At 40.6% G+C, this 20,925-nt stretch overlaps 3 protein-coding genes across 7 annotated transcripts in view; 1 reads left to right on the top strand and 2 right to left on the bottom strand.

The window, feature by feature from the left end:
- Positions 1 to 20,925, top strand: part of LOC101284368 (zinc finger protein 211-like) — a 274,839-nt gene that overhangs the window by 110,369 nt on the left and 143,545 nt on the right. The gene's annotated exons all lie outside the window — the stretch shown is intronic.
- LOC101283876 (zinc finger protein 551) overlaps positions 1 to 20,925 on the bottom strand; it is a 270,119-nt gene that overhangs the window by 197,412 nt on the left and 51,782 nt on the right. The window lies entirely within an intron of this gene.
- LOC117195386 (zinc finger protein 154-like) overlaps positions 7,969 to 20,925 on the bottom strand; it is a 31,309-nt gene continuing 18,352 nt past the window's right edge. The window contains exon 3 of the mRNA XM_049703278.1: positions 7,969 to 20,615. Within this exon, the coding sequence (XP_049559235.1) occupies positions 19,282 to 20,615 (1,334 nt within the window). The 3' untranslated portion in view covers positions 7,969 to 19,281. The remainder of the gene's footprint in view (positions 20,616 to 20,925) is intronic.

The raw sequence follows: 20,925 nt of genomic DNA, 5'->3' as shown, positions 1-20,925 counted from the left end.
ATAACAAAGTTCAAAGACAAAAAATGGATGTGGGGAACACTGGTGCTAATGTACATGGAGTGATAAGAATACTGATTTCATCATTACTTACCATAAAAAGCTGGGGAGGATTAATAACCTTTTACTAAATAAACTTCCAGCATATCTGTACAATGCAACAGTATGAAAGAGAGAGACTGTGTGTGTTTGAAGTGAGGTTAATGTTGATGGTGAACTGTTCCATGAAATTTTGTTTTAAGGTGTAGAATTTCCTTTGGTTTGGTTTTTTGTGTGTGTGTGTTTTAAGTACATGTATTTCTATTTTAAAAGATAGATGGACAGGCAAAGGAACTAGAACCGCTACAGCAATTTCAAAATCCAAGAATAAAGTTGCCCATAATTTAAAGCTTATTTATAGGGCTGATAGAGACCATGTGATGTTTGCAGTTAGACACGTTGATCAATGGAACATAACAGAGATTCAAACAAATATGCCTAAGCCCAAGTGATTTTTGGCAAATGTGCAAAAGCAATTCACTGGAGAAAAAATGGCTTCTCTATGATATGGGCAATCGGGCATCCACAACAAAACACAAAAGCAAACATGCAAGCAAACAAAAAAACCTTAACCTAAACACCTTAACTTCACACCTCCTACAAACAAATTCAAAATGGATCACTCACGTTAATGTAAAATTTAACACTAGAACACACTTCAGAGGAAAATATTCCAAGAAAACAAAATGGGTATCTAGGGTCGGGCAAAGAGATTTTAAAATCTGACACCAGAAGTGTGATCCATAAAAAGAAATAGAGACATTGGAAGTTTTCAAAATTAAAAACCTAGGCTGTGAAACACCTGAAGAGGATGAAAGGACCAAGGACTGAAGCAGGGAGAAAACGTAAGCAAACCACACATCAGATATGAATAGGAAAGAACTCTCAAAACTATTATCTTTTTAAAAAATATCCCAATACAAAATAGACAAAACACAGAACAGGCATTTCACCCAAGAGGAAGAGATACGATTGGACGGCAAATAAGCATGTAAAAAGATATGAGGCATTTCCTGGGAATGCAAGTGAAAATCATAGGGAGATACCTGGACACATCCATCAGAACGCCTTAAACAACATACAGAACGATAATAAAATGCTGATGAGGTCGAGGAGAAACCCAGTCATTCACCCATCACTGGTGGTAATGTAAAATGGTACAGTCACTGTGGAAAACACTGTGGTGTCTTCCAAACACACAAATAACAAAAAACAAAAAGCTTTGCAAGTACTGTACAATCCAGAAACTCAACCCCCAGTCAAATAAAAATAGATTGTCGAGTAAAGGAGTGACTCAGCAGGTCTAGAATGTTCAGAACCAGGACATTCCAAAGAAACGTCGGGCCTTGCCTGACTCCTGGGAAGCCCTTGGAATGCCTGATGAATGTCCTTATTTAGTTGGGGACTTGGATAGTTGAGGCTAACAGTGTGATTTATGGCAGGGGCCTTGGGCCACGCGTTATCAGTTTGAACTCCAGGAAGTCAGCTTTTTGGGGTCCTGTGAGTCCTTCTAGGGAGCAAAGCATCAAATCGGAGGGTGGTCCGGAGGACCCCACCTATTCCCCCGCCGGACAACACTTATGTTCACGAAAAATCCTAGACTTGAATGGTCTCAGCCCCTCTGTTCATCAGAGCCCCAAACTGGAAACAACACGGATTCCTTCAAGGAGTGACTGGTTACAGAAATGGTTGGTGGCAGGGGTAGTCGTGGAAATAGAAGTGTTTGGATGTACATAGCGAAGGAAGAATGGACAGGACTGGACAATGTGTTGTCTATGACATGGGGACATACAGGATGAGGAAACGTTTCTGGAGTTTGGAAAAGACTCACTACGGGAACAGTGGTACAATCCATTCAGACAGGGGGAAGTCTGGGGCGTGGCCAGGGTAAAGAAGAAGCAGAACAAGATTTTAAGGTTGGACCACTTTTAATATGTCATTTCTGTGAGGTATCCAAGTCAGAAAACCAACTAGGTGGTTGTATATCTAATTCTGGAAAGAGTTGAAATATGGGGTTTATAAGCATAGAGTTCTTAATGCCTTAGAAATGGACTAGACCACTCAGAGGTTATTTATTCTTTTAATCATATCGGTAATAGACTGTAGGGCCCAGCGTGGAGCAACAGATGTGCTTCAAGTTAACACCCATGCAGAGGAGCCTATGCTAGTAAACAGTGCTGTGGAGGAGCATCAAGGAAGGTAGTAGTGAAATGAGAAACCTCTGGTTGTCAGGAGCCAGAGATAACAGCATTCCAAGAAACCAAGATAAGTGAGCCACTTACCTGAACTGCTTTGAAGGAAACCAGGACATGTCACCCCAAAATATCACCCACTGTTTGACACATCAATTATTTTGAATTCCAGGCACTTATGACACAGCAGATGCAGGAAGGATGCTCTGACACTACTTTTTCTTCCTGAGAGCAGGAGATCAAACTCCCATGTGAAAGGTACCCTCCCTGTACCAGGAGGAAGACATTCTTAATCACCAGAGACAGGAAATGTGAGTGGGAGAATTGGGGACTGAGCAGTTTGTACCAACAAAACCTGACTAATCTCATGCCTACCTTCCTAGTTCACTTCTTCACTGTAAACTACCCACAGCCCAGACCCCTTTGTCTTGTCAATTCTTCACAAATTGATCCTTTGTCTAAAAGATATAAAAGCTTCCTGTTCTTGTCACATCTTTGGGTCTTCGATCTCTCATGAAATCTCCCATGTACACGTAAACATTTAATAAAATGTGTGTGCTCTTCTTCTATTAATCTGTCTTTTGTCAGTTTCAACCTTAGGCCCAGTCAGAGACCCTAAAAAGAGGGAAGAGGAGAATTTTCCCTTCCCTACAGCTGTTAGAATGTCCAGTAAGGTGGTAAATGGAAAGTGAGCATTAGATGTTCACCAGAGAAGTCACTGGTGTCCATGGCAAAAGAGAGCAGTATTTGGAGCCATCTGGTGGGAAACTGTATACAGTGAAATAAAGAGCAGATGTCAGGTGAAGATATTGAAAGGTTATATGTTAAACAGGCAAGTATTCACAAAAGTTCAACTCTTTATTGTTTTTTGTTTGTTTTTTTAAAGAGCAGTTTGGGTTCAGAGCAAAACTGGAGTACAGTTTATTCCAATATGCCCCCTCCTCTGCCATCGCTGATTCCCACCACCCCCACAAATAAGAGAGAGTGACCTCAGAGCCTTCCCCTTCTCTACTATCCTATCAACATTCCACATCAGTGTGTTGACTCTACATGCATTAGGGTTCACTCTTGATGCACATTTTGTGGGTTTTGACTAATCTGTCTCACCATTATAGTATCATAGAGAATAGCTTCCATCTTAAAAATCCTGTGCTCCCCCTATTCACCCCCACCCCCAACCGCCGATCCCCTACAACGCCTCGCAACACACTGATCTCTCTACCCTCTCCAAACTTTTGCCTTTTCTGTAATGTCATACATAGTTGGAACCATAAGGTATGTAACCTCTTCAGATTGCCTTCTTTCAGTGAGTAATATGCATTTAAGGTTCCCCTTCTCTCGCCTCACAGTTCCATAGCTCGCTCACTTCTTTTTAGCACCAAATAATTCCTTTGCATGAATGTACCCATCTGTGTCCGTTCAACTCCTGAGTGACATCTCGGTTGCCTCCCAGTCCTGGTAGCTATGAAAAAAGCCACGTTAATGTCCACATGCAGGTTTCTGCTGTTTTTGGCGGCGGCGGGGGTGTGCATATATATATATATTTTTAAGTGTCTGTAGCTCAAAACAAGACTAGTTCCTCCTACATTTATGTCTTTTACCTCATGTTTGGCTTTTGACAGAAAGAGGGACATTTCTGAAACGATGGGGCTGGGGAGGCTGAAGTATAAGATGGGTGCAGGCCCATGCATATTCCTTTCTTATGTGGTGGGAAGATCACTCTTGCTGTTTGAGATCTAATTTCTCCGTGAACGATCAGGGAAGATACCAGGCGTAAAAAGGGAAAATGAAACTTAGAAAAGCATGGAGAAGATTAGTTATAGATGCCGGGGTCTCCAGCACATGAACCTAAGATTTCTGGATGTGTACGTCAGATTTGGTGTGTAGGACTTTGAATTTACAGTGCTATCATCCAGCCACTGTTGGCTGTCACACACCACCTCGTCACCACTAGAAAGAAGAAGGAAGATGGATAAACATGATTGAACCCCACAAATGGCACCACTGAATCAAGACGGGTGCTCTCTTTGGGCAAATTGTGACTCTAAGTTGTGATCCCAGGGTTTTTTATTTTACTTTCTGTTTTGTTTTTGGGCCGCGCAGCTTGTGGGATCTTAGTTCCCCAACCACTGATTGAACCTAGGCCCTCTGCAGTGAAAGCACCAAGCCATAACCACTGGACCGCCAGGGAATTCCCACCCCCCCACCCAGGGTTGTTTTAAAGACTAAACTAATATGAGTTTACACAAGGAGGATGTGAATGTACTTAATGTCACTTATAAATAACAAAATGATAAATTTTATGTGATACATATTTTTAACCACAATTCAAAACAGAACACCCTCTCCCTGACTCAGACTACGGGAGTTCCTGGGTCTATCAGAGTCATTGGCAGTGTGGAAAACCAGGGGTCAGAAAATAGAAATATTTTCTTCCTCTTGAGGTGAATAAAAATTGTAAAAGACAGTAGTTATACGTGCTGTAATTCAAAAAGAAAAGGTAGGGGTTAATTTTAGCATCTAAAAGCATACACTGTCCACCTTTCAAAGTATTTACACTACAAATTATGTGTAATTTCTTGGGTCAATCAGTGCTTGGAAACTTGCAGAGTAACTGAGCCTGTTGCCAAATCTTTTGTTGGTGTCCATGTCTGCAGACTGTGTGTGACCCAAATGAGGTTAAGATTGGGGTGGATGGGAGAAGAATTTTGGAGTTTATGTCCATATTTAGTATGTGTAAGAGAGGAAAATGATGTTCCCTCTAGAACCTTCTGAGTTTTTGGCTGTAACAAAAAGACGGATCAAGAAGAGAAAAACAGGGGCTTCCCTGGTGGCGCAGTGGTTAAGAATCCACCTGGCAATGCAGGGGACACGGGTTCGAGCCCTGGCCCGGGAAGATTCCCACATGCCGTGGAGCAACTAAGCCCGTACGCCACACCTACGGAAGCTGAGCTGTAGAGCCCGCAAGCCACAACTACTGAGCCCACGTGCCACAACTACTGAAGCCTGCATGCCCAGAGCTTGTGCTACATAACAAGAGAAGCCACAACAATGAGAAGCCTGCACACTGCAATGAAGAGTAGTCCCCACTCACCGCAACTAGAGAAAGCCCTCGCACAGCAACGAAGACCCAACACAGCCATAACTAACTAACTAACTAAATAAATTTGTACAAAATAAGAGAAAAACAAGCAATTTATGAATGAGTGCAGTGGACACCCTGTGGGAGAAACCTAAACTAGAAGTAACTCAAAATGGAGGCTCAGAACTCCAGCTTTTATAGCAACTTCAACAAAGAACAATAAAGTCATAGAGAAATGACAAGAGAGAGGAAAGCAGTTTTAGGCTTCCACAGGGGGCAAACTGTGGGAAGGGAAATATATGGAGGGAAACTAATGGAGTAAACTATTGTTTGTGGATTCCTCTGGTGCCAACTCTGGGTTGATAAGAATGTCTTCTTTCCTTCTTCTCTAGGGGAGATAACATCCACGTGGGAGTTCTATGTCCTGCTTTAAGGAAGAAAAAGAGTCAGAGTGTCCTTGCGCCTGCTGTTTCTTAAGTGCCTTGAACTCAAAATAATCAATGTAAGGACTTCCCTGGCGGTCCAGTGGTTAAGACTCCTCGCTTCCACTGCAGGGGGTGCGGGTTCGATCTCTGGTCAGGGAATTAAGATTCCACATGCCACGCTGCATGGCCAAAAATATATTAAAAAAGAAAAAAATCAATGTGCCAAATTGGGGTGACATATTTTGGTTCACCCCCTTCTCAGGGATAACTGTTCTCTCGTCACGATATAAAAATATAACGTGTTCACTGATGTGTGTCTGGGCCTTACGGCCTGGTCTAACGGCTCCACAGTGAGCATCTTCTACAGGCACAAGAGGCAAGTATGATATATTCACAGCACCCAGCACTGCCCCAGATTCTCCCGAGACCAGAGCCACCCAAACCATCCTGATCCTGATGTGCACCTTTGTCACTTTCTACTTGCTTTCCTGCATCTTGGTTCTTTGCATGGTGCTATTTGATAATCCAAGGTTATGTCTGATAAATACTGTTACATTTGTGGAGACATGTTTCCCCAATGTTTTCCCTTTGTGCTCATCAATAACAACAACTCTGTTTCCAGGCTCTATTTCCTCTGCTGGGGCAAAAGGTAATTTTCTCTAAATTTGTCACAAGACCAGATGGTTTCTGTTCTTTACAAAATATTCATATGTCCATTCATCCATTAGGTAAGGCTAAGCCTCTACTATGGGCCAAGTACTATTAGGTAATTCAATTACCTAAATTAGACCAGTAGCTCCAGCCCTCACAGGGATTGCGATATATTTCAATGATCTTAGGACACACATTTTTCTTCCTTCTAACAGCTCTAAAATTGGGAGGTATCATATACTGAATAGCATCTTATACTTGTGGCTGAGCAGTTGTGATATCGAGTTCATAGGCTTCATCCTAGTCTTAGTGCTTCAACTGAGTGTGGCAAATCACAGCAGAAGTTGCCAAATCCTTCAGAATGTAAGCAATTTGAAAGTAACAAAGGACTCCATGACTGACTTCTGTATCATATAAAACTATCATTAAGGCACCTTATCACAGCACTTTTCTTTCTGAAATGTCTATAAAATAATGGTCTGTTTTACACTTGGTGGTATCTTAGCTTTGGTTTAAAAAAAAAAAAAAGATAGTTCAGCCAGGACACAGTCTTTAAGCATACATCTATACAAATTATTACACAACTTAAATTACTGTAAATGCTGGGAGATCAAGTTTAGGTGATTATGACAAAATACAACTACTGGACTTGACCTAGTCTGAAGGCTCAAGAAAAGATACCTTGAGAATGTATTTCTGTGTATGAAAAAAATATTCTGCAATAATTTACTATATGTTGAGTTTTGGGAAGAATATTCCAGTGAGAGAGAAAAGTGCCTGTGAAGGGTTGGTGCTGGGAAGCTGTGTGAACACTCAGGAAAGACAGAAGGGGCTGAGACACAATAAAGGATACTTCATGTCCAGACTCTGAACTAAGGAGACAGAATAATTTGTAGAGGGACTTCCCTGGTGGTACAGTGGTTAGGACTCTGCACTTCCAGTGCAGGGGGCACGGGTTCAATCCTTGGTTGGGGAACTAAGGTCCCGTATGCTGTGCGGCACGACCAAAAAACAAACAAGCAAAAAGAAATAATAATTTGTGGAAATAATAACTTAGCTGACCCATAAATCCAATGTATGCAACTTATAAATTCGAAATCATTAGAAATTAAATCCTAGGTCTTATTAAACTACAGTACTGTGATGACATTTTTTTACATGGTGATAAAATCAGCAAGAAGATGTAATTCCATTTCACAAATAAAATTATTCAATCAATTTAATTTGTTCAAAAAGCCAAATTGATAAGGACATTATACAAATTTTAAAAACATATAATTTGTAAACATCTACATACACAAATCAAATGTCTAAAGCCTCTTGAAAGCAAATCTCTGAGGCTCTCCTTCTTCTTCTTATCTAGTAATCTAAAAGTCAAGGCCATTATTCAAAATCACAGTTCAAAAATTTTTCCTTCAAAAACACCTTTCACCAAGATTTTATGTAGCAATATAAAGAGTGGAACCACACAACACTGTAAACTAACTGTACTTCAATAAAGGATAAATAAATAAATAAAAAGAAAGAGCCAAACCTCTGTAAAGCATTAGAAGATTAATGGTTATCTTTCTTTCATCCTATGTTAGGACAATTTTTTTCAAGATATTATCAATAAGTACTTTTCACAAGTTTTTTTTTTTTACATTTATTTATTTATCATTTTTTTGGCTGCGTTGGGTCTTCGTTGTGCACAGGGTTCCTCTAGTTGCAGTGAGCAGGGGCTACTCTTCCTTGTGGTGCACGGGCTTCTCATTGTGGTGGCTTCTCTTGTTGCAGAGCATGGGCTTTAGGCGCACAGACTTCAGTAGTTGTGGTGGGCTCAGTAGTTGTGGTTCGCGGGCTCTAGAGCGCAGGCTCAGTAGTTGTGTCACATGGGCTTAGTTGCTCCATGGCATGTGGTATCTTCCCGGACCAGGGCTCAAACCCATGTCTCCTGCATTGGCAGGCAGATTCTTAACCACTGTGCCACGAGGGAAGTCCCATTGTTTCCTTTTTAAATGAGTTTTGTTAATCTCCAAATCTATTTCATTCAGGTCTAGCAGACTTTTTTCAAACCATGTTTTGCAACTCTTGGCTCAATCAAAAGATGGAGTGACTAATCCGTGGAACTGTGTATGCACAGGAGAAAAATGAATGATTTAACAGACTTTTCTTTTCCCGTCTGGAATCTGAGAAGTCTGACAATGTCAGAAATTTGAACACAACCAGGCTGAACATCCATTATCCAGGAATGTGTCTCCTTCACAAGGAAGTTGCAAACTCAAGGGACACTGAGGTATTTCAGCCAACTAAGAATACTGTAGAGGGAAGCAAAAGAATGGAAGAGAGGGCTACAAACAGGACAAAGAGGGACAGGGTTTAGGCGGATTCCCTAGTGAGGAAGTTTTAAGCTTATAAAGCCATAGTTCCCTAAGTGGGCACTGTAATACTTTTAATTTTCAAGACAAAAAAGAGATAAAAATCTGATTAACCAATGGCCCTCTCTCTATACTTCGTATGAAGAGGATTCCAAGTGCCATTTGGACTCTGACTGCCTCCCTGAATTTTTAGCGAAGGGTATTTTGTTAGGCAGATCCATGTCTATTACACTGTGTTTCAATCCACAACTATTACACTGTAATGTCAATTACACTGTTTCCCCATGTGTGAAATACAAATTAAATATGAGGCTTAATTCTTCCTGTTGAAAATGGGGAGATTCTCCCTTGTCTTCTGTCAGAGCATTTAGCTTAGAGAACTTCTAAGCACTTCCTTATCTCTTTAAAATGCATCCACTTGAATACTAGATAGGACTTTTGTCAGTTGGGCTTTTTTGTTTTTCAGATTCATGACCCAGAATAGTCTTTCTTAAGAACCTAGGAGCCATTTCTTTAAAATGGAAACATCTTTAGACCCAGCTTCTTGAAATGCAAACAGCAAGGGAGCTAGCTCACCTATCTCCCGGTACCCGAGGGAAGGTAGGAGCCTCACCTCGGTGGGTTCCTTGTTCCAATTTGAAAAAACTTCCCAAAGTAGTTTGTCTTTCCTCTAGATAAAGCCAATTTGCTAACACAGATGGTCACCCCAATTACCAGGTATAGTTAGGATAAACTATCTGTGACAAGTGATGCTGTCAACCAGAAAATATTGAGGCAAAATCAAGCAGAAGCGTTTATTTGGGTCAAAGAATTGCAACTCAGGATACACAGATTCGGGTAGCAACCCAAATAGTGTCCTACTAGGGAGTGAAAGTCGGGTTTTTAAAGACAAAAAGCGGAATGTCTACATAATTCAAAGTATTTTGATTGCTGCTGGCGGCAGAAAGCTAGTCTTGGCTAAGCATGTTTGGTTGCTAAAGGTGTCACTAAGCAAAAATGTTACTGGAGCAAGGTACTTTTGCAGAGTTCTTGAAACACTTGTGGTTTGGCCCATTCCAGTTCACCTGGTGTGGACGTGCGTAAGACCCACTTCTTTAATGGCCTCTCAGCTCCATTTAAAAACCCCTTGACATAAGCGACTCCATTTTATTTCATCTTTCACAGTGCTGTCAAGTCCTGTTACTTGAAGACTAGTTATATTTATCTTGAAAACATGTAAATAATGGGTTCTATGTGCTTGTCTATATAAGGGAGTGAGGCTTTTTTGGTTATTTTTCTGTCTTTGCAATTTCTTAGCAGATGGCTTTGGATGCACATCACATCCTGCTTTAATACTAACCCAATAATATGGTATAATGAGAAATTTAATTGGCCTTTGTCCCCAGATCCTGGCAGAGCTTCTAAAACCCTTGGAATTTCCTGAGTGACAGGAATATCTTTTGTCACTCATAACAGGCCCCTTCTGTTGTTGTAGTTGCAGCACGTGGGCTCTCTAGGTGTGGCTTGCATGCTCAAGTAGTTGTGGCATGTGGGCTTAGTTGCCCCACAGCATGTGGGAATCTTAGTTCCCTGACCAGGAATTGAACCCGTGTCCCCTGCATTGGAAGGCAGATTCTTTTTTTTTTTTAATTTATTTATTTTTGGCTGCATTGGGTCTTTTTTGCTGCATGCAGGCTTTCTCTAGATGCGGCGAGTGGGGGCTACTCTTCATTGCTGTGTATGGGCTTCTCATTGCAGTGGCTTCTCTTGCTGCAGAGCAAGGGCTCTAGGCACGCAGACTCAGTAGTTGTGGTGCACAGGCTTAGTTGCTCCGCGGCATGTGGGATCTTCCTGGACGAGTGCATGAACCTGTGTCCCCTGCATTGGCAGGCGGATTCGTAACCACTGCACCACCAGAGAAGCCCAGAAGAAGGATTCTTAACTACTGGACCACAAGGGAAGTCCCAAGTGGTCCCTTTTGAGCACAACTGAATTTATGCTTCAAGAGGTGATTTAGGTTGGGGGTCCTAAATAGCCCCACCCACTGACCTCCAGGAAGGGGGTGTGAGGAGAGAGCTGGAGTTTAAAGCTCTATACAAACTCTTGAACAAGATTTAAGGAGCTTCCAAGTCTCTAAACGTACTGGGAGGGTGACAGACTTCAGTTCCATGAGGACAGACATTCTTGTGCTCCAGACCCTTCCAGAACTCGTCCTATATAATACTTCATCTGCCTATTAAATTTAAGTACATGTTTCCCTGAGTTCTGTGAGCTGCTCTAGCAAAATAATCAAACTCCAGGAGGGGGTCATGGGAATTTCTGATTTATAGCCAGTCGCTCAGAAGCAGAGGTAACAACCTGGACTTTTGAAAGATATCTGAAGTGGAGGAAGACTTGTGGGACTGAGTCCTTCACTTGTGGGATCTCATGCTACCTCCAGGGAGATAATGTCAGAATTGATTGTTTGGTGAGGTTAGAAAACACACACTGCAAACAATGAACGTGTTTTCTGTCTCTACCACCTTTTTGGACAGGATCTGTGGGTTGGGAGATTTTGTTTTTATTTCCCCAACAGTCACCATCACAATCTAACTGCTGGGATGAAATTTCAATCACTCATCTCATCAATATCTTGTGTACAGGAAATACGAGGAAAGGGTGATCATTAAACAGTATCAGAGATTCAACAAACCGCACCTAGAAAATGACAAATAACTCAGCAACATCAACAAATAATAAGAATAAAAAAGGTAGATGGAACTTATAGGTGAAGAGACTTATGAGACAGCTTCTGAAAGCCATAATACATTTTGGATCCTAACTGATTAATCTGACTTAGGAAACACAAAACTTTTGAGATAATTGAGCAGTGATAACATATTTATCATATTTTAAAATATATTTTGTGTGGTAGCTATTGGGGTTATGAAATAGCCCTCACATTAAAAAATGCATTCTCAAGAAGTTATGCATTAAATGATGTAATGTCTGAGATCATAAATTAAATAATCCACTAGTGTATGTGAAGATGGACAAAACAAGAATGGCCATTAAATGATAAATAATGGTGGAAGATTGAGGAAGCCTTCATTTGGTGTCATGATATAGTTTTTCCCATTTCTGTATATATTTGAAAATAGCTGTAACAAAAGATAGAATGTGTCTTAGTTTGTTCTGGCTGTTATAACAAAATATCACTGCCTGGATGTTTTATAAACAATAGATAATTATTTCTCACAGTACTGGAGACTGGAAGTCAGAGATCAAGGTGCTTAGCATGGTCAGGTGAGGGTCCTCTTCAATGTTGCTGATTTTTTGCTCTGTCCTCACAAGGTGTAAGGGGTTAGGGATCTCTCTGGGGCCTCTATTATGAGCCACTAATCCATTCATGAGGGGTCCACTCTCATGATTTAAGCACCTCCAAAAAGCCCAGCCTCCCAATACCATCACCTATGTGGCTTAGGATTTCAACATATGAATTTGAAGGGAACACAAACATTCAGATCATAGCAGTGCCAGTGTATCAGAAATTTAATCTGTTCAGAAGGATGAAATAAAAAGGGCAGGAAGGTACCTCTGGTTTCCGGTCAAGGATATAAAAATCTGGCATTTGCCACTCCATCCTAACAAGCAAAAGCCTAAACAGACTGAAAAAATAAACAACTCTTCTTAGATTCCTAAATGAAGTGTGGTCACAGGGCAAACCACTGTCCCCAAATTGGAGAGATTGAAAGGGTAACACAGAGAATCACAAGTTACTGAAGCAGAAACCCACAAGCTGAAATCACCGTGGTAACCAATGCCAGGACAGGGAAACCTGAACTGTAATTGACAAATTCCTCTCAGTGGGGACAAATCTGAGAGAGAAGAACTCCAGGGGAGCCCAGTCATGGGGAAGAAAACCCACACTTCTGTTGAGTTTTATCTTCTAGAGTTCTACCTGTTTCTCGCAGTGAATATCCGAGAAAAATCCTGTCATGCTTCCAGCAGGGAGAAAGGAAAAGGAACCATTTTCAAATATGCCAAAGCATTCTGTTCTTTATGCAAAGTCTGCTCCAGGAGAAAATTTTAAAGCAGAGCCTTAGGTTTTATCAGAGCCTAAATGCCTGGGGGGAAGGAAAATACCCAACTCGAGCCCACTCTAGCCATCCTGTTTCCACCTAAGTTAGAGGAGAGACTGAAAAGGCACATGTGAAGTTCACAGTCCAGTAGGAGAACCTCACTAAAACACTGGGACCTACATTATGTGTCAAGTTAAAATATTTTTTTTACAGAAAACTTAAAACCACAAACAAAACATCCAAAGTTTGGAAATTTTTAAGAAAACATTTCTAAAGACCTAATAGGTTAAAGAGGAAGTTATAATGCAAAAAGAAAAAGAAATATTGAGTCCTAATCATAGGACTATAGAACACTTCCCCTCTCCCCACACCTTAAAATCACTTAAAAGACCTATTTACAGCAGTTCCTTTTACTGAGCACATCATACTTAGCTATCAAGAAAAAACTTTAAGGCATAATAAAAATGTTTTTAAAAGTTTGAAGAGAAAAAAGAAAAAGAAAGTTTGAAGAGACAGAGCAAGTATCAGAACCAAACTCAGACAAGTCAGAGATGTGGACTTATGAGACCAGGAATTCAAAACAATTATGATTAATATGCTTAGTGCTCTATTGGATAAAGTAGACAGCATGCAAGAACAGACATGCAATGTAAACTGAGATGGAAATTCTAAAACAGAACCAAAGAGAAATGCTAGTGAGCAAAAATTCTGTAGCAAAAATGAGGAATGCTTTTGATGAGCTTAATTCGTAGACTGGATGCAGCTAAGAAAAGAATCTGACCTGAGGATATCTCAATAGAAACCCCCAAAACGGGGAGGGGTGAGGATTGAAAAACAAAACAGAATACTCAAGAACTGTTAGACAACTACAAAAGCTATAAATTATGAGTAACAGGAATAACAGAAAAAGATAAAAATAAAGCAACAGAAGAAATTGAATCAGTAATTAACAACCTCCCCAAACAGAGTACACCATACTGAAATGGGTTCACTGGTGTATTCTAGTGAACATTTAAGGAAGAAATTATACCAATTCTCTACTACCTGTTTCAGAGGCTAGAAGCAGAGGGAATAATTCCTAACTCATTTTCAGAGACTAGCATTACCCTAATACCAAAACAAAAGACATTACAAGAAAATTTCAGACCAATATTTCTCATGAACATTGATGCAAAAATCCTCAACAATGAACTACCACTACACATCTATTAGAATCCAAAATCTAGAACACTGAAAACACCAAATGCTGGTGAGGATGTGTAACAACAGAAACTCTCATTCATTGCTGGTGAGAATAGTGCAGACACTTTGGAAGAGACATTGGCAGTTTCCTAGAAAACAAACATATTCTTATCAGGAATTGTGCTCCTTGGTATGTACCCAAAGGAGTCAAAAACTTATGTTCACACAAAAACCTGTACATAATTGTTTATAGTAGCTTTATTCATATTGCCAAAACTTGGAAGCAACCAAGATGTCTCCTTCAGTAGGTGAATGTATAAATGGTGGCATATCCAGACAATGGAATATCATTCAGTTTTAAAAAAGAAATGTACTATCAGGCCATAAGAAGACATGGAGGAACCTTAAGTGCATGTTACTAAGTGAAAACAGCCAATCTGAAAAAGCTATATATCGTATGATTCCAACTACATGGCATTCTGGAAAAGGCAAAACTATGGAGATAGTAAAAAAAGATCAGTGGTTCCCAGGTAATGTGGGGGAAAAGCAGGGATCAATACACAGAATAGAGGAATTTTAGGGCAGTGAATCTACTCTGTGTGACACTATAGTGATGCAACATATCATTATAAATTTGTTCAAACTCAGAACATACACCACCAGCAGTAAATCCTAATATGAACTATATAGACTCTGGGTGACAAAAATGTATCAATGTAGGTTCATCGATTATAAGATTATAACAAAAGTACCACTCTGGTAGGGGATGGTGATAATGAAGGAGGTGATGAATGTGTAGGGGCAGGGCACCTTCCTCTTAATTTTGTTATGAACTTAAAACTGCTCTTAAAAAATAAAGTCTTTAAGTAAAAAAATTAAAAATGTAAATATGAAACAAAACAAAACATTGGACCAAAGTGTTACTAAACCTGGGTTTACTTCCAATCCTGCTACTAACTAGCTGTGCAAGTCACTCACTTCCACTTCCTGGGCCCTAATTTACTTATCTGTGAAAGAAGAAAAATGGGTCTCATGACATCTAAGGTTTTTTCCTGTTCTAAATTTCTATAGATAATGCTAATTGTTTCTTTCTATTTTAAAGTTACAAATACCCTAAAAACCTATGTAGGGGCTTCCCTGGTGGTGCAGTGGTTGAGAGTCTGCCTGCTGATGCAGGGGACACGGGGTTGTGCCCCAGTCCAGAAAGATCCCACATGCCGTGGAGCGGCTGGGCCCGTGAGCCATGGCCACTGAGCCTGCTCGTCTGGAGCCTGTGCTCCACAACGGGAGAGGCCACAACAGTTAGAGGCCCACGTACCACAAAAAAACAAAACAAAACAAAACAAAAACCTATGTAGGATTTTCTATATCAGATCAAATAAAATGGAATATGGCCACACAGACACACATACAAAAGTATCTATGAAAATGAAAACAAAAAGATTAGGTAGTGACAAGTTTTGAAGATTTGTTTTTTAAACAGTTTAGTTCAGACATGATTGACTTAAACTGCTCATATTTAAAATATCCACTTAGAGTATCAAAACTAAAAGTTTCCTCCTGGCCTTTTAAATTTATCCTTCTCACCATATGAAATTACCCTACCTGCACATACTCTACCCTTTGTAATGGCTATTTTCAAATATATCCCAAAATGGAAAAGACTAGTAAGAAGTAATGATTCTGTCATTATTATTTCATGGTTGTTCTTATTCTCTATATCCCAATGCACTTAGTGGTTTATTTATAATCACAGACATCATGTCAATTCACATATAACCCCTTCAGGATGTGTTTCTAAAATGTAAAGGCCCTTATATAACTCCAATAACTTTGTTGCAAAAAATCAAAATACTTAAAAGTATGATAAACTGTTGTAAGTGCTGAATTTTGTCAACTGTATTATTTGATGCAGATTGATTGCAATCTGGATACAAAATTTATCTTTGGCAATAATTAGGTGTGTCTTGCATGTTTTTAACCTCTATGTACCACTTACCATTTTTTAATTCATATTATTCACTTGATGAAGCTGCTAAGCCATTTGTTCATTAGAATTTGCCACAATCTAAATTTGGTTTATTGAGTCTTTCAAAATGTTTAACATGCTCACTCTTCTTCCATATTTCCTGTACACAAGCTATGCTCAACATCATGAAATATCAGGGAAATGCAACTAAAACCACAGTGACATAATGCTATATATTTACTAAAAAAGTCAAAATTTTAAAAGCTAACCATATCCACTTTAGCAAGGATATGGGAGAACTGGAACTCTCATACACTGCTAATAGGCATACAAAAGGAAACAATCATTTTAGAGGACAATTTGGTGTTTCTTAAAAAGTTTTATAGGGCCTTCCCTGGTGGTACAGTTGTTAAGAATCCACCTGCCAATGCAGGGGACACAGGTTTGAGCTCTGGTCCGGGAAGATCCCACATGCTGCAGAGCAACTAAGCCCATGTACCACAACTACTGGGCCTGCACTCTAAAGCCAGTGAGCCACAACTACTGAGCCCATGTGCTGCAGCTACTGAAGCCCACATGCCCTAGAGCCTGTGCTCTGCAACAAAGGGAAGCCACCGCAATGAGAAGTCCGCTCACCGCAAGGAAGAGTAGCCCCTACTCGCTGCAACTAGAGAAAGCCCACGCAGCAACGAAGGCCAAATGAAGCCAAAGAAAATAAATAAAATAAATTTTAAAAGTTATATATTACCTACACTATGATTCAGGTATTGCATTTTGATGTGTTAACACAAGAGAAAGGAAATATGTCAATATGAAGAACTGTATCCAATTTCTGTACCACTTTTATTTGCAATAGCCAAAACTGGAAACAATTAGAACATCCAAAAACAGATGAATAAATAAATAAATAGTGCTATAGCAATACAACACACTTTTCAATAACATAAAAAGGATGAACTACTCATGTAAGCACCATGAACTGCAAAATAAATATGCCACATGAGGGCACCCAAGGAAAAAAAAGAAAAGACTTTATAATTTCAATCATATAAAATTCTAGAAAATGCAAACTAATTTGTTATAACGAAAAGCAAATCAATGGCTGCTTGGAGGACAAAGAGGTTATTAAAGGATTATTAAAGGTAAGTATGGAGGTGACAGAAACGTTTATTATAATGATTGATGGTTTCATGGATTTATATAGATATCAAAATTTATCAAATTTTATAGTTTAAATATAGATATTTACTGCATATAATTTATACTTAGTAAAAATTTAAAAATATGATTCAACTTAAAATTCTGGATTTCCTACTCTAGAAAATCAGTTTTGGCAACCATACTGACTCAATGGGCAGGTTCAGCACTTGCCTCAGAGGCAGCAAAAATAAGTGAGAAATTTTTGAAGTGGAAACAAAGACTATTTCCACTTCATTCAACAGGGATACTGGATGGGTCAAAAATACCATATCACTAGACTAAGAATCTCTCTTCTCTCTATCCTTGTTTTCCTGTTTGCACAGCAATGGCCTTAGGTGAACAGCCCAGAGAAGCCACAGGAATCCACAAAACGTTGTTTTTTTTTGTTTGTTTTTTTTTTTTTGGTACGTGGGTCTCTCACTGCTGTGGCCTCTCCTGTTGCGGAGCACAGGCTCTGGACGCACAGGCCCAGCGGCCATGGCTCACAGGCCCAGCCACTCCGCAGCATGTGGGATCCTCCTGGACCGGGACACGAACCTGCGTCCCCTGCATCAGCAGGCAGACTCCCAACCACTGCGCCACCAGGGAAGCCCCACAAAACGTTTTGATAAGGCCTTCAGCTACACAGGATATACAGTTCTGGATGTCCTGAGAATTTCTGTACCTGCTCATCCTTCACAACCATAGTGACTAAACGTCGTGAGTGACCTTTTAAAAGAGGCACATTCTAACCATTATGTTGTAGTCTCCTCCACTCTCTATTAATCCAGTGTTTCTGTAACAATTATCACTTCCCTGGCCCCTTTAATCTTAAAATCATTGATGTTACCCTACAGAATTCAGGACATCAGGGCACATAGCTCTGCTGCAGGACCTGGGGAACAGATTTCCCTCAACAGTGCTGAGCACGATGAAATATCGCCTGTGAACAAGAGAATAAGTTTATGTTGCTCTCAAAAGCACTGAAGGTTGTCACAGCAACCAGAAACAGCCCCCTCCTCAGTTTGAACTCTGAACCTACAAAACATCATGGCATGCCATCTAAAAATTAACACCACAAAGCCCTGCAGTCTTTCCTTGAAGGTTTTGAGCACCAATGCAACCTAGGCCAAAACTGGAGAGGCATATTCTGTCATAATACTGTCCCTGCCAAGGCACACAGTTTGGGATCCTGACCAGAGCAGTTCATCTCAAGCCAACAAACCCAGTTTACAACAAACCACCCCATACAGTGAACAGAACCCCTAAGATCAATGGTGTCTTAAACAATAAGACCTTTATTATTATACAAACAAGAGCAATGGGAGGCAGACTGTTCCCCAGGCTAGTGACTTGGAGGCTGGAAAATCCCATCACTAGAGTCTCATGAGATCAATAATATTACTGAAAAATGTAGTCCATCTTTTCAAATCACCAACGGAGTCCTCTAGGCCAAAACTGGGTAAGGTCCATGATTTAACTCATAAGGGAGGAAAAAAAACTGGGAAAGACTAAGTGTTCAAGCTACTCATGAATCATCCCGCAAGTGGGAGAGCACTGGGGTTTCTTTCCTAGGTTGGGTGAATATTGCACACTATGGGCAACTGACAGGTGGTTAGAGGTGAAATGACTTCTGCTACAGAACTGGCGGTGACATAAATCTGGCAAGGGCCCTGGACAGGTTAAAAAGTGCAATGCAGCTCCCACATACCTGGAATTTAAGTGGATGTTTGGATGTATCTGGTTCAATACAGGCAAATGGCATCTTCATAAGGGATCTCCTCCTGTGTTGTTGCACTGAACAAAGAAATCGTATATACCTGCACATTGAAGGTAGTTCTCCCATTTGGAATCTGTGGTATCCCATGAGGTATGTTCTTCAGCGGAAGGCTTTCTCACACTCACTGAATTTACAAGTTATAAGGCCTTTCTCCACTGTGAATTCTCTGGAGTGTACTGAGGCTAGACTTTGGTCAAAGGATTTTCCCCATCTGCCATACTCATAAGGCTTTGCTCCAATGTGACACTATGGTGTTTTAGGAGTCTGGAGATGAATTTCCCACATTCAAGTGCACATAAAGCCTTTCTCCAATATGAACACTCTAGTGGTCACTGAAGTTGGACCTATGGGTAAAGGATTTCCCACATTCACTGCACTCATCAGGCCTTTAACCAGTGTGAACTCTTCGGTGTTTAATGAGGCTGGAGCTATGGCTAAAAGATTTCCCACATTCGCTGCACTCATAAGGTTTTTCTCCAGTGTGAATTCTCCTGTGTTTAATGAGGCTGGAGTTTTGAGTAAAGGATTTCCCACATTCACTACACTCATAAGGCCTTGATCCAGTGTGAACTCTCTGGTGTTTCAAGAGACTGGAGCTGTAAGTAAAGAATTTCCCACATTCGCTGCACTCATAAGGCCTTTCTCCAGTGTGAACTCTCCGATGTTGCAGAAGTGCAGAGCTTTGGCTAAAAGATTTCCCACATTCGCTGCACTTATAAGGCCTTTCTCCACTATGAACTCTATGGTGTTCAATGAGGCTAGAGTTTTGAGTAAAGGATTTTCCGCATTCACTGCACTCATAGGGCCTTGATCCAGAGTGAACTCTCTGGTGTTTTATAAGACTGGAGTGGTAGGTAAAGAATTTCCCACACTCACTGCACTCATAAGGCCTTTCTCCAGTGTGAACACTCCGGTGTTGAAGGAGTGCAGAGCTTTCACTAAAGGATTTCCCACATTCACTACACTCATATGGCCTTTCCCCAGTATGAATTCTCCGATGTTTAATGAGGTTGGATTTGTTGCTAAATAATTTTCCACATTCGTCACACTCATGAGGCCTCGCTCCAGTGTGAACTCTCCGGTGTTGAATGAGGCTAGAGCTTTGCCTAAAGGTTTTCCCACATTCCCCACACTCATAAGGCTTTTCCCCAGTATGAACTCTCCAATGGTCATTGAGGCTGTAGCTTTTGCTAAAAGATTTCCCACATTCGCTGCACATGTAGCATTTTTCTCTAGTGGGGACTCTTTGGTGCTGAAAAAGCATGTGTTTGCAACTAAAGTCTTCAGTACATTCTCCAGAGTTATAATGAGTTTTCCCCCTGTGAAAGGCAGCTCCACACTCAGTTCCCCTGTTTGACTTCTCCCTGGTGTATGTGGACTCCCCATGGGAAAGGGACTTCCCTAACACAAAAAATTTGCAGTCTTTCATAAATGAGGCTCTGTCCATGTTGCTTCTGAAGCATTTCTCGCCAATGTTCTGCTTTTGGTGATGAAGTTTTGCACTGAAATACAACTGCTGCTCCCATGCCCCAATATCGTACAGTTTCTGCCTCTGGTGCTCAGTCAAGTGCAAAATGTCTCCCAAGTCCGGGCCGCATATCTCACAAAAATGGGCCTTTTGGGTGGACACACCTGCCTTGGGAGTACTGACCTGTGACATTCTATTTACAGAAATGCTCTGTTCAGGAGGTGCCTCTTCATCCTCTGCTCCATGCCAACAACCTGAAAGCAAGTAATGCTGGTGAAGTGCACATTGACTTTGGTCAGAGGGGACAGCTACTACAAAAGTGTGTGTAACAAACCTAGGAACCTGTCCATGGGATTGTTTGCAGGAGCAAGGAGTTGGTTCCAGTTGAGGATGGGGCTGCTTAGCACTACTGAGCTATAAAGATCACAGAATGGGAGAGGTCTCATGAGGTGAAGGACACAACCTTGTGGTGGACACAAAAAGAAGAGACAGGGTATGCAATTCCTTCTTCTACAAAGAACTTTGAAAAGGAAATTGTCTGCTGGTGACACATGAACACTGTAT

The sequence above is a fragment of the Orcinus orca genome, chromosome 20, assembly GCF_937001465.1.
Source record: "Orcinus orca chromosome 20, mOrcOrc1.1, whole genome shotgun sequence".
Taxonomy (NCBI): domain Eukaryota; kingdom Metazoa; phylum Chordata; class Mammalia; order Artiodactyla; family Delphinidae; genus Orcinus; species Orcinus orca.
This window is presented reverse-complemented; position numbering and strand designations above follow the sequence as displayed.